The following is a 17,354-nucleotide window of genomic DNA, read 5'->3' on the forward strand; positions in this document are numbered from 1 at the left end:
CTGTCTGTTGCTGTTTCGGGTTTGGGGCTTAGACCAGTCCATGACCTCTCTCCTGCTAAACAGCCCTTCCAGCCTTGCTTTCAGCGGTGGCCCAATGCTCTCCCTGCCATTAAGCAATTTTGAGCATCTCTAAAGCCAGTGGAGGAAGCATCTGGGAAATAGAGATAGACAGACTGGGGGAACTTTCCCAGAACCTCTGTTCTGGGAGTCCTTGGCTAGTGCCAGGTGAAGGTCATGAAATGCCAAATTTTGATTTGGAGAGGGAGAGGAAGTGACCCCTGAGCAGTCCCAGGGAAGATGGTCTCTTTCTCCTTCTCTGGGGACGTGGTCAGTCACCCAGTGAGTGCCCCAGACCCACAAGGCCCATGCCAACCAGTGGCCTCTCTCATTCAGCCCGCTCGGGAAAGTGAGAGGAAAGAGCAGTAGAAGTCAATTCTGGTCCACAGCCTGCACCATAAGCTCAGATGACTTTGGGCCTCAGTCTCCTCATCTGTAAAATGGAGGACTAGGACCATATATATCTGAGGGCCCTCCCAGCTCTGGAGATCTGGAATCTCTGAGGGGAGGAACAGTCCTTCAGCCATGAGGCCAAGCCCGTCCCAGCTGCAGGCACATTTTAGGACCCTTTACTCCTCATAGCAATGGCAAATAAAGGTACCTCAGTGCTGTGCCCTCTCAGGCCAAGCTGGTTCCATCTTTCTTCCTGGGATAAACAGCACCTCAGGCTGCAGGGTATACACGCCAGGGCCACATGGGACTAGTCCTCAAGGCCCCTGGGCTGACAGTTGAAGGTTATTTCCCAGAATCGGAGCCAGGCTGGGGAGGGCTGACTGTCCTGCCCAAGGCGGGGCTGCAGAGGGCAGCAGACTTACTTCTTGGAGCCAAGATGCACAACTCCCAGATTCTGCGGGAGAGTGCCAGCTCATTGTTTACCCTTCACAATGTGGAAGCAGTCCAGAATTGGGCTGCATTTGCCTCAAGAGATGACTTCATGGCCCGCCTTCTTGACCATCTCCTCTCGCCACCCCAGCCCTACCTGGCTGTCAGAGCGAGGGTCACCTCCCTTGGAGCTGCTGTTAACTCTTCTCTCTACCTGAATCAGTGCTTCCTGGGGGTGGTCCTTAGTTTTTAAATCTTTCTCCTACCCCCCAGTGCTGGCAACCCTCTGTGGGGAGGCTCTTTGTCCTCCCCAGGACCTAGCACAGCAGGTATGAGCACAGAAACCTGTACAATGGGATAATGCTGTGGAAAGATACCTTGGTTTGGAAAATCTGTGTGAAGGCACAGCTGAGCTTGAGGGGAAAGACCCCCTTCCTCACAGGGTGGGCTGTGGGACACCCACATCAAGATACACCATTTCATTGGAGCCTCACATAAGCCCTGTATTTCTTCCTTTTACAGACTGGGGCTCACAGAGGCAGATTAAGGAGCTGTAGGGACCCAGGTCCACCTGCTTCTCCCACTGCGCCACACTGCCTGGAGCAGAGGTCCCTGCTACCAGGTGGCCAGGTCCTCGGGGAAGGGCACCTGTTCCTGACACACAGAAGATGCAGGGACTAGAAACAGCAGTGGGAGAAAGAATTAGGGATGGAAGCTAGGCTCTTGGCCTGTGCTACCTGGAGGCCAGTTCCCAAGGAGATCAAATTTTCTTTGGGGGATGTGTGCATTTCTTAGGAAAAAGGCTGAATGTGAGCTCACTGCCTGAGAAATGGTTTTACAAAAGCGCACACACAGACATGCATCACACACATGCATCCACACATATACACACACACACACACACACACACACACACACACACACACACACCCAGAGCCACCACAGCACGGCTCCCCAGCATTGGGGCCCTCCCCCAATCAAACCCATCTCTCCTCCTACCCTATATGTGCAATCTTGTGAAAACTCCACCACTCTTAAGGTTAATAAGGCTCATTTGCTTAAGATAGCACCTGTTTCTATGGTGACTCCTGCCACCCAGAATCTGTTCATCAACTGAGACAAGAAAACAGTGACTTCCACCCTCTTTGAAAGGAAAGAGCTAATTCTCAGCCAAGGGCTTGACAGGGCTGCAGCCCAAGTTGCTCTGGGGGTCTGTCTGTCCACCCTATTGAAGTCCTTCCCTGCAGCACCTCCACCTCAGACGCAAGCAGAGTCCCCGATTCTTTCCAGAGTGCTCTGGACTGTGGTTTTCTCCTCCTCATCTTCCTGGGAAGCAAAACAGCCCACTGCTGGAGGTGGCGGGGAGGTGGTGGGAGTGGGGTGGCAGGGGGTAGTGGTGGCGGGGTTGCTGTCTCCGGCCCCTAGGGCTCTGGTCTCCCCACACTGAGTGTTGGGCTGAGTGTTGGCAGGAGAGCACAAGGAACACTGGGAGGTCCCCCTGTCCCTCCCTCCTGCTGCCCACTACTCCAGGCCCATCGCTCACCCTGGCATGACTGGGTTCCTGCAGCCACCCGCAGCGGGCCTCCTGCCACAGGCTTGCCTTCCTCCAGTTGCTATGGCAGGCTGCAGCTCCCTTTCTCCTAAACCAGACCTGGGCGGGCCTCGCCCTGCTCCCTGGCCCATTCTGGTCCTCTAAGGTCTGTCGCTGAGGTTTGCAACACCGTCCAGACTGACACCAGTCCCAGTTGTGGGTTGAAAATACCTGGGGAAGAAGGTTCCAAGGCAGACGTTGCTAATCATAAAGCTGCAGCAAACGATTTATTGAACAATAAATCGGAGCAGCTTCCATGCCCCCGTCCAATGCCACCCTCTCCGGCGCTCTGAAATGCTCTGCGGACGGGAGAGCAGGCGCACAGGGAACCGGGTGAGGACGCCGATGGGAGGATGGAGGATGGAATCAGACTCTCAGAGCTGGGTGTGATGGCCCGCACCTACCTAACCTGCTCATTTGCAGGCGAGACGACAGAGACCCATGGAGGGGCGGACTGGACCAGTGGCATCCAGCTAACAAGGGACCCAGGACATAGGTCTCCGAGTCCCAAGCTCCTCTCAAAGAGTCACACAGTTTCCTGCTAAACAGAGCCAACTTCTCGTGGCCTGCAAGGCACCTGCACAGCCCTGGCCTCACGGCCTCTCTGCCCTCAGCTCTAGGCAGGCTGGTGTCAGGCTCTTTCATAAAATCCCAGCAGCTGAGAGCTACAGGCAGCAGCCTAGGACCACCTGGCTCCACCTTTTGCCCCATCCCTGGCCGATGGCTTCTTCGTGAACATCTCCAAAGACAACTTACTCATCCCTGTACTCAAGAGGCAGCCTTAAAGTCCTCGTGGTTACAAACACCCAGATGTACCCCAGAGTCAGGCCTCCTCTCTTGCCACCTTCCCTGACTTCCCGCCTCTGCCTCAGTCTCCTACTTGAAATCTCCAGTGAAGATCTAAAGAGCATCTCAGAATAAACTGTCTGAGACAGAACTTCAGGTCCCCCCCATCCTCTCCCCACTGCCTTGCACTCCAACCTGCCCATCTCCCAGTGTTTTTCATTTCAGTAAATGTCACTGCCATTTGCTCAGGCCCCAAATCTAGGCGGCATCCTTGGATCATCCTTTCCTACCATGTCTAATCCACAAGCAAGTCCAGTCGGCTCTTAACCTCAAATAGACCCCAGAGCTATCCTCTCCATGCCCACTGCTGTCACCTTGGTGCCGCCACCTTCATCCCTCCCAAAGGAGTGGAATGGCCTCTTGTGGCTACCATGCTGCCCTTCTCCATGGCAGTTAGAGTGACCTTTTAAAGACACCAAGCAGAGAGTGCCGGAGTGGCTCAGTCAGTTAAGCGTTTGCCTTCGGCTCAGGTCATGATCCTGGAGCCCTGGGATCGGGTCCCGCATCAGGTTTCCCACTCAGCCGGGAGTCTGCTTCTCCCTCTCCCTTTGTGCTCTCATCCTCTCTCAAATAAATAAATAAAATCTTAAAAAAATAATAAAGACCCAAAGCGGGAGTGTCCGGCAGGCTCAGCTGGAAGAGCATGTACCACTTGATGTTGGGGTTGTGGGTTTGAGCCCCATGTTGGGTGAGGAGATTACTTCAATAAATAAGAATTAAAAAAAGACACAAAGCAGTTTTCATCCAAAGCAGTTTTTAAAGCCGCCTGATAGCCATGTGCCAAACTCTCTGCCTGGGCCAGGACACAAGAATTCTCAATCCCAGAATCATATTGGTTTTCCTCCAATTTTCTCTTTCCCTTTTTAAAAAAATTGTGTTGAGAACTCTCAACATGAGATTTGCCCTTTTAACAGATTTTTACATGTACAGTATTAATCTCTAAAACTTACTCATTTCGTGTCACTGAAACTTTATACTCTGACTAGTGACTCACAGTCTCCCTCCTCTACCAGAAGCACATTTGTATCACCTGGGAATTCTCAACTGAAATGATGCCTGGGCTCGGCTTCCAGGGGTTCTGATCTAGCTGGTCTGGATCTAGCTGGAGCATAGCCTCCCAGGTGATTCTAACCAGGGAGTGGCCAAGGTTAAGACTCTCTGTCCTTTACAGTCTCCCTCATTGCTCATCTCCTGTGCATTTCCCTTTGACCACTCTGCTCCAGCTGCACTGGCCTTCTCTCTGTTCTTGGAACCCAGCCAGGCTGCTCCTGACCCAGGACCTTGCTTCCTGCCCCGGGACCTTTGCTTCTGCTACTTCCTCTGCCTGTGTGCCCTTTCCTTACTGTTCACCCGCCCAGTTTTTACTCAGCTCAAAGGATCACCTCCTCTGTGGAGCCCACCTTCTTTCCTCCCAGGTTCTTGGGACCTAACTCCACCCTGACACTCCCACTCTGTATGGGATGTCATCACTGATTTACTCCTCTGCTTCTCTCACCAGATAGGCTGCTCTTCCCTGGTGGAGGGGATTTTATCATCTGCAGCACCTGAATGAAAACTAATGCCTAAGATATGCTGAACATGGGCTGAATGAATGAATGAGTGAATGAATGAATGAGTGAACAGGGGTGGTCTGACTGATGCAGTAAAGGGAAATTATCATCTTCAATGATCTAAAAGCCTTTACTTCCATCGAAGTGATCTAAGATTACATTATGTTCTTAATTCCTGCTTTATGGTTTGACAATTCTATTATTAGCTCAAGATTAGCTTAAAAATTAACTAAAACTCCTTTGCTCCTTTTTCCTCATGAACTCCTGCCATGCCAGATCTTCCACGTTTTGTACTTGTGCAATTGATTTAGAACCTAAATATAGAACCTTCAGATGAACCCCTGTTAAATTGAAGTCTTTCAAGGCAGGCCCATCCTTCCAATTTGCTAAAATTAACCATCATACCAGCAATTCCTTGAAACTTTGTGGGATCTACCAATCTGGTGAGCATGCTATCTATAAACATATCAAACAAGGTGGGACCCATGAGTCCACGGTGTGTCACCCCTATGGGTGACACGTGGTTAGTCAACACTCTTTGGGAATTGTTAACAAGCCACAAATCCACCTAGCACAATAGTCACTGAAGCTGTATTTCTCTTCCTTGCCAACAAGTTCACCAAGATTGACTTAGTCTAATGCCTTGGTCAGTGGAGCTGTACTGTGGACCTCCTCCTGGCTCACTGGATCCGTGCTTTTTATCCACGAAGAAATCTGAGTGGGGAGGCATGACTTGTTTTTAGTGAACCTATGCTGACTCCCAGTGTTCACTGTTTTCTATGTTGTCTCAGACCATCTGTTTATTAAATCGGTATTGATATCACACTCGCCAGCTTCAATTTGGGAATTCATATTTTATTATCCTATTTCTCAAAATGACTTTGTGATTGTAAATCTAAGTCCTTTCTGGACTTTGAAGGTCTTAGCTCATGAGATATTAATTCATGAAAGGCCAGTAAGCATTTGCAGATTGAAGAAAGGCTTCCTAGGAAGACAGGTCACAGCAAGCGTGGTCCCTAGAGGCCTGGGACACACAGAAGGTGTGAGATACCTCAAGCTGTTCAGAAGAAGCACCTTGGGGGCTATCAGGGGAGGCAGAGGCCAGAGCCTCAGAGGTCGTGAATACCATGCTAGCCAGATAGGACTCTGTCCTGAGCTACTGAGGAGTCACTGCGGGGCTTCAACTAGGGAACGAATGTGATCATATTTCAATTTTAGAAAAAACAGATAATTTTGGAGGGGTTGGGGTTGTAGGAGGGGGACCGGGGACCAGTTAGACTTTTGCAATAATAATCTAGACAGAAGTGATAAGAGCTTTAATGAACTCAGCCATCTCGGCTTTTATGTTTATGATTTTTTTTCCCTATGCCATTCAAATGTCTGAGCATTTAGTTTTGTTTTGTTGCAGTTGTTGTTTTTTAAAAGATTTTATTTATTTATTTGTCCGAGAGAGAGAAAGAGAGAGAGAGAGAGAGAGAGAGAACGCACAAGTAGGGGGAGCAGCAGGCAGAGGGAGAAGCAGGCTCCTCACTGATCAGGGAGCCAGTTGCAGGGCTCCATCCCAGGACCCTGGGATCATGACCTGAGCCAAAGGCAGATGCTTAACTGGCTGAGCCACCAAGGCATCCTGTGTTTAGTTATTCTGCTCCATTCCTGGAGCGGAGGCTCTGGTATCCTGACTTTTCCAGGCCTGCTCATAATCGGAGACCCAGCTCAACTTTTATCTCTGCTGTGAAGTTATCATATCCATCCTCCTCCAACCCAGCCACTATCCAGCCACCTACCCGTCCAGCCTTCCTTCCTTTATTCTTTTATCCATGCCTCATGCCTTCATTAACTGATTGAACCAACACTTACTAAGGGCCTTCTATGTTCAGGGCCCCCTAGCTAAGTGCTGGCAGTATAGTAAGATAACAATTCTACTCTCTGGGAACTCATGGTCTAGTCAGGAGAAGAGACCCATACATAATAACAAAGTGAAGAAAGATAAAGCTGGAGGTATCAGGAGCTGAGCCTTGAAGGAGGAGTGGTTGCCCCACTGCCAAGGGGACAGTGCTCTGCCCTTTCATTTCTCTCGGAGCCTCAAGAGCCCAGTTAGAGCTGACACCATACCCCTTGAGTTCTACTATTTCCTATACATGAGCTTTGTCCTTCCAACTCAGTAGCAGCAAAAAAAAAAAAAAAAAAAAATCACATTTTAAATTCTTCTAACATTTATTTATCAAAAACCTCTCTGTCTGTCTATTATTTATTGTTGTTAATGGCTATAGTGCTGAGTACAGTGCTGGTTAAGGAGCTGGTCCCAACACTTCACTGTTAAGTCCTATGCCTGCCTTACCTTTTTAAAAACTGTCACCAGTGGACAGCTCATCCCGAAGTATGTACAGAGAGTGCCGTTCACCCCTAACTTTCTAAACTTCTTGTGGAGGACTGGGGGTACTGGCCGGTGGAAGCAGGGCCAAGCCCCGAAGTAAGCAGGACCTCCTACATGGCCCCAGCACCGTGTTGCTGGTGCACCCCACATTTGATCTCACTGAGTCTTCACAGCGTTCCTGCAAGGCAGATGCTCGTGTCCTTTTACAGTTGAGGGGACAGACTCGGGCACATAAATCATGTGCTTCCCAGTAAGTCGGAGGATGGACCTCCAGGGGCGTGTGCTGCATTTCAAGGTCCAGAGTCAAGGCCATGTGGTCTGGAGGAGGTAGGGGCGGCCAAGGGCAGAGACCAAGGGTAGAGGGCCAGGGAGTGCAAACTGCTCCACTGTCCCGGCTCTCTTAGCTGCCACACCTGGCCCTGGCGGAAGCTGTCACATGTTCCAGGACACACACCCTCCCCCCAACAAGGGAGATGTCCAAAGTTTCAAGATCCCATGTCTAGGCTCTGGATTCAAATCCCAGTCAGCCACATGGCAGCCATGAAATCCCAGTCAAGTAGCTCAGTCCCTCCAGGCCTTCTTTCTCTTGTCTCTATTACCTTCCTCTTAGGGCTTTTGTTAAGACTAAATGAGACATTCATATAAAGCACAGTGCCCCAAACCACATGCTAAGTGAGCTTGTGTTTTTTCCTGATCTTCTTTTTTCCTCTTCTCTTTCCTTTTCTTTTCTATTCTTCCTTCCTTCTTTCTTTTTTTTTTCCTTTTTTTTTTTTGAGAGAGAGTGAGTGAGTATGGTGGGGAGGGGCAGAGGGAGAGGGAGAATCCATGGCCAGCACAGAGCTCAACGTGGGTCTCCATCCCATGACCCCAGGGTCATGACCTGAGCCCAAACCCAGAGTCCGATGCTGACTGAGCCACGTAGGCACCCCACTTCCTTCTTTAACTATTACTGCTGTTGTTAATATGTTACATGAATTTAAGCCGTGAGAATTTCTAGCCAGGAGAGGACAGACGCAGATGGAAACACCCAAGGAGTCACCCGCTCCAGCCTTTCACGCACTGGGGGGAGTCCCTGGGTCACCCACGAATAAGTACTTTCCGTGATAAGAAGCTCTCTCCTCTGTGGAGTATATGCTCAGTTTTCAGGCAGTTCAAATTCTTAGAAAGTTTTTTCTTCTAGGGAGCCAAATTTACTTCCCTGTAAATGTCAGCCATTGGTTCTGATTCTGTCCAGTGGAACACAGCTGGATCACCCTCATTTTCCAATTAGATGTCTTCACATTCTTAAGGAAATCTTCGAAGAATTTTTAAAGACAGTTGTTACGTCTTCCTGTCCTGTTCCAGAAGGCTAGCCATCCCTACCTCATTCAGGTCCTGCTCACTTGACATACGCGTAAATTTACACAGCCTCGCTGTTCTGGTTGCTTTCCTCATGCTGCTCACGATAAAGTACTGTGGCCAGAACAGAAGACGTTCTTCCAGGTGCGGTATGAAGAGTGCACAAGAACAGAAATCTCCTGAGATCAAGGAAGGATCCCTCCCATATGCTGCCACCAGCCCCTCCTTTGTCTCTTCCGAAGCGCATGTGTTCAGGGTTGGGGGGCTGAGGCCAGGGGGCAGTGACAAGCCCAGGTTCCTTGTGTCAGGGCAGGGTGTCTGTCTCAGTCTTATCCACTTTACAGCGTGGCCACGGAGGGGAGCCACTCTCTGTCCCTGTCAGAGCTGAGTTCAGAATTGGGGGGTAAGACTGTGCTGTTCCTTTTGGGGCCGTCTACGGGTATGTGTGAGGGAGGTGTGTGTGTGACTGTGTGAGTGTGTGTGTGTGAGAGAGACAGTGTTGGGGGAGGGCAAGAGAGGATAGGGAGAGAGAGAGAGAGACAGAGACAGAGACAGAGAGAGAGAATTTTCTGCCTGATCCAGGAATTCTCCTGGATGGCAGAATTGGTTTCCATAACGACTTTCTGATATAAACATATTTGATAAAAATAAGTTAACAGCGGAGCTGTGGTGGAGCACAGACTCTCAGAGTGCTGAGGGAGAGGGAGGGAGAGAGAATGAGGGAGAGAGAGAGAGAGAGAGAGAGAGAGCACAAGCTCTTCGAAGAACAGTACTCCCCCCCCCCCTCCTGGCCAGCCTCTCTATACATAGTTTCCATAAACCAGCTAAAAAGCTTTGTTGACCATAGTCCTGTCTATCCTGGCCCCTTTCTTGCTTGTACACATCATATTCATTCTCTCTCTCTCTCTTTCTCCTTAGTTACCTGAAGCACTACAGTATGTATGGGATAATATGATAAATTCATTTCCAATTCACTGCATTATCCCTTGAATATTTTAATGACTCATTGAATGGAGTAAAAAAAGCTACTTCAAATGAACAATTATGCTGCATTAGTCTGAGGGCTGATTATATTTAAACAGTGCTCACATGGATAACAGGACACAGCGACCTCAGCATACAAGAGCTAATTTGGCTCTTATCTCCAAATAATTTTACAGGGCAAATTACCATGAAAACCTAAAGGGCTTTAAAAACATTCATCAAAAGATAATATTCCACTTTGTAGCAACATTTTATTTAAATTATTTTGAATGGGAACGAAAGCATCTCTGCAGTGGGACAATGACAGCAAGGTGGGGACTGTGAGTGATAAGGAAATGGCAAGCGGATGCTGGCTGGCGTTAAAAAGACAGATGGCAAGTGTCCGGGAAGATGTGTAGTCCTCACAGGGGGTACACTGTTGGCCTGACCGGCCCTGGCAGCCCAGCATCCTGCCCTGGCTGTGGTCTGGTCCAAGGGGGCACAGGGCAATTCCCAAAGGCTCACTGAGGGGACCCATCCCCTTGTCCCAACTGCTAGTGCCTCTATGAAAGCAGGTCCTGGTCAGGTGGGGATCCCTGGGCTGGGCCTGAACCCACCTGGACTTGAAAGGCAAAAAGGATGAGCTGTTTTTACTGGCAGGCTTGCCTCATTACCTAGAATTCTTACTTTGCAAAGCATAAGTCTGAGAGCCTCAGGGAAGCTGTTCAATTCTAAGTGGCTACTCCGAGCTGGTCAGATCTCCAAACTGGGGGTCGTAGGGGAGAGAATCACATTTACTGAGGTCCTACTATTCTGTTCAGAGTCAGGAGCCTTAATCTCCTCAAACACTAGGAAAGAGATATTATTATCATGCCCATTTTCATGACAAAGAAACTGAGGCTCAGAATTCCCATGTGAAAGTCCCAGAGCCTGGATCCTCCCCTAGTTCATCTGACCCAAAAGTACAGGCCTAGTCCCTGCCCCTTCAGGGTGGCCTTGTACCAATCTGCTTTATACCCCGGGGCCCCCCTGCACTGTCCCTATCACTTAAAGCCCACTGTGGCCCTTAGCTCTTTAGGGAGCAGAAGCCATGCCTTCCTGTGTTTATTACTTAAATTAATGGACCCTCACAGTACAGGGCAAAACATGTATGGACAAGTGAGCAAAGAGCAGAAAAACTAAAAATACAGGTCTAAATAAATTAATTAATCTATCCCATTTCCTTGGTTTGATCTCTTCATCTGAACTTGTGGTCCTGATAAAGATTGTTTATTCTTCTGTGTGTTATCATTTGCTTACTTCTAAGGATAGACATTGAAATTGGAATATATATATATATAGCATAATATACATAATATTAGAATATTTATAATATTCCAGTATTCCACACACACACACGCACACGCGCGCGTGTGCACGCACACAGTATATTTAAATTTCTACAGTATCTGCTGCTCAACTGGTTAGGAACAGGATAAATTTGCCATTCTTTACAGAGCCTCTCTCTAGGGAGGCTTTCCCTCTTTGCATATGTAATTTCCTTCTCCTGTCACAACCCTGAAGGGTAAGGATTTGTGTCATTTTTACAGAGGAGAAGCCGCAGGCTCAGAGAGGCCAAGTGACTTTCCCGAGATCACTCAGGAGCAGGACGGATCGATCATTCATGCAAAAGGGTCCTGATGTGTGCCAACTGCATCGCTGGAAAGCAAGGGGCTAAGATCCTTGATCTGTTTATTTGCTTGCCCATTTATCTTATTCACCTAACTCCCTGAGGGGTCCTTTCAAAGACAACCTCTCATTATGGAAAAATTCAACCTTTGTTAGAAAAGTAGACGGAATAATGGGCTCTTAGAGGTCCTTTTAATTCCACCCAGAATTGGTTGCGCTTACAGCTGCCAAAGGTTGAGGGCACTGAATGAAAGGGAAACATGAACTTGCCGTTTCGCTTTCTTTCTTAAAACAAAAAAGATATTCAGGGCAAATTTTAGAATCATTGACGGTTTCTAGGAAGATTTTCTTTTTTGGAAGAAAAAAGGTACTCTTGTCTCCTTAATTGTTCTTAGTGTTCTTTGTCACCAATCATGATATTCTTTGTGGAAGGTATTAATATACCATCTTCCTGTGTTCAATATTCCCATTAACAATAAAAAGTCTAATGAAAATATCTGCATGAAAAGCTCTGAGCACTAATTTCAGAGACAAATAGAAGATGAACCAATAAGCTTTTCTTCTGAAATGAATGATGCAAATTAATTGATATCTTAATTAGGCTTTAGCATGAAGATTATTAGTTAGATTGAATCAGAACTGAAAAACGTCTTAAAGAAAAAGCCGAGGACAGGGCACTGAGGGGAGGGAGATGTTGTCAATGCTCTGTTCGAAATCTCTTTTGTTCAACGAGAGAGATTTTTCAAAGAGGTGATGGAGAAGGATGGCATGCATTACCCTGGAGTCCCTGCCTACCGTGGTCTGGCCAGCTTAGGGGACTGAAACCTTGTCCTGCCCATGAGCTAATGGGAACCTGCCGCTGTGGGAAGTTTTGCCCTGGGAACCGCCGGTGCCCCTGGAATCCCAGCCCCGCACTGCAGCCTCCTTCCCCTGCCTCACTAGAGCAGAAGCCCTTGGAAGGAAAAGATTTGCCCTGTTGTGTGCACATTTGCAGCCCTAGGGCCAGAGCGGTGCCTGACTTAAAACAACAAGGATGATGTTACAACCAGCAATTGTGCACAGGTCACTATGTGTTCTGGGTACCGGTCCAAGTGCTCTACTAAAAAGAACGCATTTGAACTTCCTAACAAGGGCGTGAGGCAGGGACTACTGATTGGCCCCACTTTTCGAGGGAGCGATGCAGGTTCAGCTATTTAGCCCCCCAAGAGCACATAGCCATACTGGTGGGTTCAGATTCGAACCAAGTTGTCGGGCTCCAGAGTCCTTGTGTTTACACTTGCAAACAGCAGTGAATCCGTATTTGTTGAATTTGGCGAACAAAGGGCACCAAGAACGCCTGGCTCCTACTGTGGAGTTTTTGTACAAGTTTCCTCTCTCCAGAGCTTTATCCCATTCTGTGGTAGACTGCTGTCAGCCTCTCTTTGGGGCAGGGGGCTGCAGATGTTCCCTGTACCCCTCAGAACTGCCTGCTGTTTCAACCTGGGCAGACGGCCCCCAAATCGCCCCTACTGAGGGGCTCCCACGGCCGTGGCTGCACCCACTACCCAATTAGACCTGGGTCCCTAATTTCAAGGCCAGCTGGGGTTCCACCTCAGCTGGCTACGTCTGTGGCCACTGTGAATCACAGGGATGTGATTCACTGTGAATCACTCTACATCGGCTGTGACTTTATGGTGTGCCTTACTGTTGAGGCCACTGACCGCTGAGGGTAATGATACTAGGTAGGCTTTACTCTTAACCTAACATATCAAGGGTTAAAATTACCGAAGTGTTCAAAATGCCTCCCAGGTGTATTTCATTGCCCAAGATAGCATCCCCTGGGGAGGTTCCCTCGCAGCACCCATCTGTAAGACGGAGCCAGAAAGAGAGCCCTGGAAAGGTAGGCGAACCACAGAGACTATTTCCCATCTGGCAGAGAGGGCACAGTAGGATGCCTCTTGCCACAGCAGAGTGGCTGGCAGAGATATACAAACCATGCAGTATGGCAGGAAGGGTCTGCAGTTTGGAGCTGGTGGGATTTGGACTGAAGATCCAGTTCTATGACCCTCTAGCCGAGAGACTGCATCAGCCAACCCCTCTAAGCTTAGCTTGCCCACCTGCGAAATGGGCAAAATGCCTAGTTCACAAAGCCATCGTGAAGTGTCAAAAGCGACTGTCGCTTGAAAATTGCTCCACAGGTGGGTGACGACGGTGACCAAGGCATTTTGACACTGAGCTCCGTGATCTTCCTTCAGCTGGCTAAACTCCTTTCTGGGGACTCATGCTCCCCACACTGACAGAAGGGGTGTCTGGGAATCTGCATTCTAACACGTTTCCCAGCGGATTTGAACTCGCTCTAAGGTCTGAGACCCCGTCAGCCGCCGCGAACACCAACAAAAGGAAGTGCTTCTGGGGTTGATTAGAGCCTTCCCTTTTTTTTTGGCCGAGGTCCACAGCCTGAGACCCGAACGAGCCTGGTTTTCATACTGGCCATGTGGCTGGAGGAATTTGGGAGCTGGTGGGCAGGCTGAGTGGATGGGGATGAGGGGAGCTGCTGCTTCCTGCTGGACCCTTGGATCAGGGAAAGTGGGTGAAAATGTGCCTGAAACCCAAGCCGCCTCCGGTCTGAGCGGGAAGGCCGAGGGCCACGCCAGGGCAGGTGGCCCTGCTAAGCTCTGAGGCTTAGCAGTCTTGCCGGACAGCTGTCACCTGTTCCGCTTCTCAGCTGGGCTGCTGAGAACCCACGTCTGTGCCACAAAGTGCCTGTGACAGAACTGTCCCAAGTGCATACTGAGGGGAAGGGGTGGGGGGTTGGGGGGAGTTCAGGCTTGGAAGAGAGGCAGCCTCACGGCCCCAAGCTGCCTTGATGCTAAAATTACTCCATCCACCACAGTTTCTGAAATCTGCCTCAGAACGCGCCTGTAGAACCCTCTCACAGCTGGCCTGGTGTGGGGCTTCCCGAGCAACACTCCTCTCTTGAGGGCTCCACCCCCTTGTGACTGCCAGGGGATCCCAGGTACGGAAAAGAGCTGGGCTCTAGACTGCTGGATCCAGTATCTTTCCCTTTTGTGTCCTCGGCTTCTCTCCCTGCCCTGATGGTATGAAAATCCCCCAGCTCTGCCCCTTTGCATGTTTATGGTGTTTCCAAGGCTCTTCACAGGGCCTAGGAGGGCTTGGCCCAGAGTGGGGGTGGTGTGTTGAAGCGATGCCCCTGCTTTCCCTCAGGCACCGTCCAAGAAGCTGCTGCCCGAAGCCTCCCTGGAGGGAGCCCCTTCCAAGGCTGTCCACAGCCAGCACTGCCTCCGAGGATGGGGGGTCGACCTGAGCATCCTGTGAAGGGCCTGCGGTCCCTGGGCAGCAGCTGGTTGACAGGGTAGCTTCCTCCCCAAGCCCCCCACTCTAGGGGCTGTGAGAGCCCCTGCGTTGCTCAGGAGCACCAATGGCTAGTTCACCCTGACATCCCTTCCTCAGCCCCACAGAGGTGGGAGGAAAAACACGCACTCCTTACACTTGTGGTACTATGGTTTTTAAAGCGCTCTCAGGACGTCCTCTCATTGGAGTATCTGATAACTGCACAGGGGAGGTAACATGGTTCCTATCTTACAGATAAACATGAAATGCCCAAAGGGACTCCGGGCAACTTAACAGTGATCACTGATTTGGGGACCAGCCAGACCTAGATGCAGACTTAGTCTTTCTAGTCCCGGATGCCCACCATCTTACTGCTTGATGCCTTCGCACACCTCGCGAAGGCCATCCACGAGCTTTCTGGGCGCAGATGCCTGGATGGCATGGATTTTCCAGAGTGTGTGGCCAGGCGCTCGTGAACTCCAGATTCAACAGTCAAATGCGGTTGGAAAATAAACGCATACTACATGGTGCACGTTAGAATATTAAGAGCTCTAAAAAACCCTTTAGTGAGGAATGGGATTAATACAGTGCAACCAGGAGTCTCCAAAACTTGTTTGGGAAGAGAACCTTTTTTTCTTCCTCCACATAATGCCCGTTAACATTGCACCCGATCTGTGTTCCTCAGACCTACTCCAGAATGGATGAGTGAGGTTCCCTTACAATTACGCGATGGCAGAGGGACACAGAGGAGGGGAGGCCACTTGTTTCTGTACAAAGGAAAGGACATCACCATGCCTCCCCCAAGCCCCTCAGCCCACTAGGAGGGGGAGCTCCTGCAGGACAGCTCTGCTCCCCCACACCAGACTACACAGAATCGCCCCATGCCTCTGAATCCAGGCCCCTGGAGGTGGTACGCTGGAGCCAATTGTTAAATTTTCAGAGAATGTGTGAGTTAATCATTAAATCATCAGGAACTCAAAACCCCACAATGGAAGTATTTACATTATAGAAATCAGCAAACACGACAAATCGGGGCTCTTCCCACCTGGTTTATCCCGAGAGCCCATTTACCTGTGCACCACTGATCCCGGATGTTTTCCAAAATTGTTAGAAAACTTGGAAGGGGCTGTGACACCTGGGTGCAAAGGACAACCTGACACGCAAGTCGTTGCCCTTCAGGGTCCCCAGCCCTCCTAAGTCAAAGCCAAGAACCACACAGAACAGTCATCCTCTAGCTATAACCCCAAATGAATCAGAAAGTGCCTGCTGGCCTGCTTACCTTTATATCGGTTACCAGCCAGTGTCTCCAGAACTGAGCTTTGGGCGAAGACCTGCTCGGGGCATCTGGATCTACCATCACCAAGATGTAGTTTGCGTCCTGAAACACATTCACCAGAAAGAAATGTAGCGTTGTGGCTGGAATTCTGACGGGAAACCTGCAAGGTGCAGTCTCTCCTTTGATCTCTACTGCAGCCGACAATGGCTGGCCGACCCCTGTAGCTTCCTACCCAGTCCATCTTTGTTCTCGTGACATTCCTCTTGGGTCACGTGTTTACTCTCAGAGAAATGAAGTCTATTAAGTAGACAGCTGAAAAGCCTGGCTTTCCCTTTATGAAGAAGAAGAAATCAAACAAGCATATTTACTAAGCATCTGGAAGTTCCTAGCGTCATGCTGGGTGCCGTGATGGAAAACAGAAAGTTAAAACAGGGCTTCTGCTCTCAGGAAGTTTACAGTATGGTTGGAGCAACTTATCCATGAATTTGGCAAACCCAGGAGAATTTAGTCTGTGTTCAGGACAGTCCCAGTGGCAGGACAGTCCCTAGGATCCATTCATCCCGTCAGCAAGCACTGAGTGAACACCTACTGTGTGCTGGAAAGCGTTCTAGGAGCTAGGCATCCAACAGAGAACAAGAAAGTGTGAGCCTTACTTTCTTTCAAGAAACTTTCATTCCAGGGAAGAGGCACAGATTTTATCTAAAAAACTCAAAAAACAAACCCCAGCCACAGGGAAATGTCCACTTGGGACCAATGCTCCAGTGGAAACAAAAGAGGGTGGGGTGAGAGGGGGTAAGCATTCTGGGAAGAGGAAACCGCCACTCCAAAGGCCTGCGGGTAGGAAAGAGCAAGGGTTTGGGGAACAGCAAGAATACCATGTGGCTAGGGGAGGGCAAGGGCGAGAAGGGGCAAGGCCAGGTTGGAGAGGTGGGGGCGGGGGGAGCCAGGCCACAGAAGGCTTTGTAGGCCTCGGCACGGTGAGGAGGAGGGTTTTACTCTAAGTGCAGTGGAGAACCAATGGAGGGTTTTAGCCAGCAGAGTGAGATGCTGGGATTTGTTTCTCAAAAACTGTTTTGGTGGTTGGGTGGAGACCGCATGGTTAGCAGGAGGTGAGAGAGGTTGCTGGGAGGAATCTGCAGCAGCAAAGGGAAGGATGGTGGCATATTGGACTCCAATGGTAGCAACAGAGAGAGAAGGAAATAGGTGGACTGGAGAAGTATTTTTAGGTAGAATCAATGGGATTGGCTGATGGATGGGGCTTTAGGACATTGAGGGGGTGGGAAAAGAGAATTTGAGGATGTCTCCTGAGTTTCTGGCTTGAGCAACTGGGTGAATAGTGCCATTTACAGACACAGAAGACTTGGTGAGGAGACTGTTAGAAAGGGGATATTAAGAGTGCTGTTTGGGGCATATTAAATTAGAAATGCTTCTAAAAGTATACAAGTCAGAGTCTGGAGTCTGGAGGAGAGATCAGGATCGGGTATCTAAGTTTTGGAGACACTGACATAGAGATGGTCCTTAAACCCATCAGCTAATGAG

At 49.5% G+C, this 17,354-nt stretch overlaps 1 protein-coding gene and 1 long non-coding RNA gene across 6 annotated transcripts in view; one reads left to right on the top strand and one right to left on the bottom strand.

Moving 5' to 3' along the window:
- Positions 1-17,354, bottom strand: part of PEBP4 (phosphatidylethanolamine binding protein 4) — a 236,366-nt gene that overhangs the window by 78,354 nt on the left and 140,658 nt on the right. For all 3 annotated transcript variants that reach the window (XM_059371677.1, XM_059371685.1, XM_059371692.1), the window contains one exon: positions 15,819-15,917. In XM_059371677.1, coding sequence (XP_059227660.1) covers positions 15,819-15,917 — 99 coding nt within the window. The remainder of the gene's footprint in view (positions 1-15,818; positions 15,918-17,354) is intronic.
- The window catches only part of LOC131999112 (uncharacterized), a 90,368-nt gene that overhangs the window by 42,149 nt on the left and 30,865 nt on the right, over positions 1-17,354 (top strand). The gene's annotated exons all lie outside the window — the stretch shown is intronic.

This window comes from Mustela nigripes, chromosome 1 (assembly GCF_022355385.1).
Source record: "Mustela nigripes isolate SB6536 chromosome 1, MUSNIG.SB6536, whole genome shotgun sequence".
Lineage (NCBI taxonomy): Eukaryota > Metazoa > Chordata > Mammalia > Carnivora > Mustelidae > Mustela > Mustela nigripes.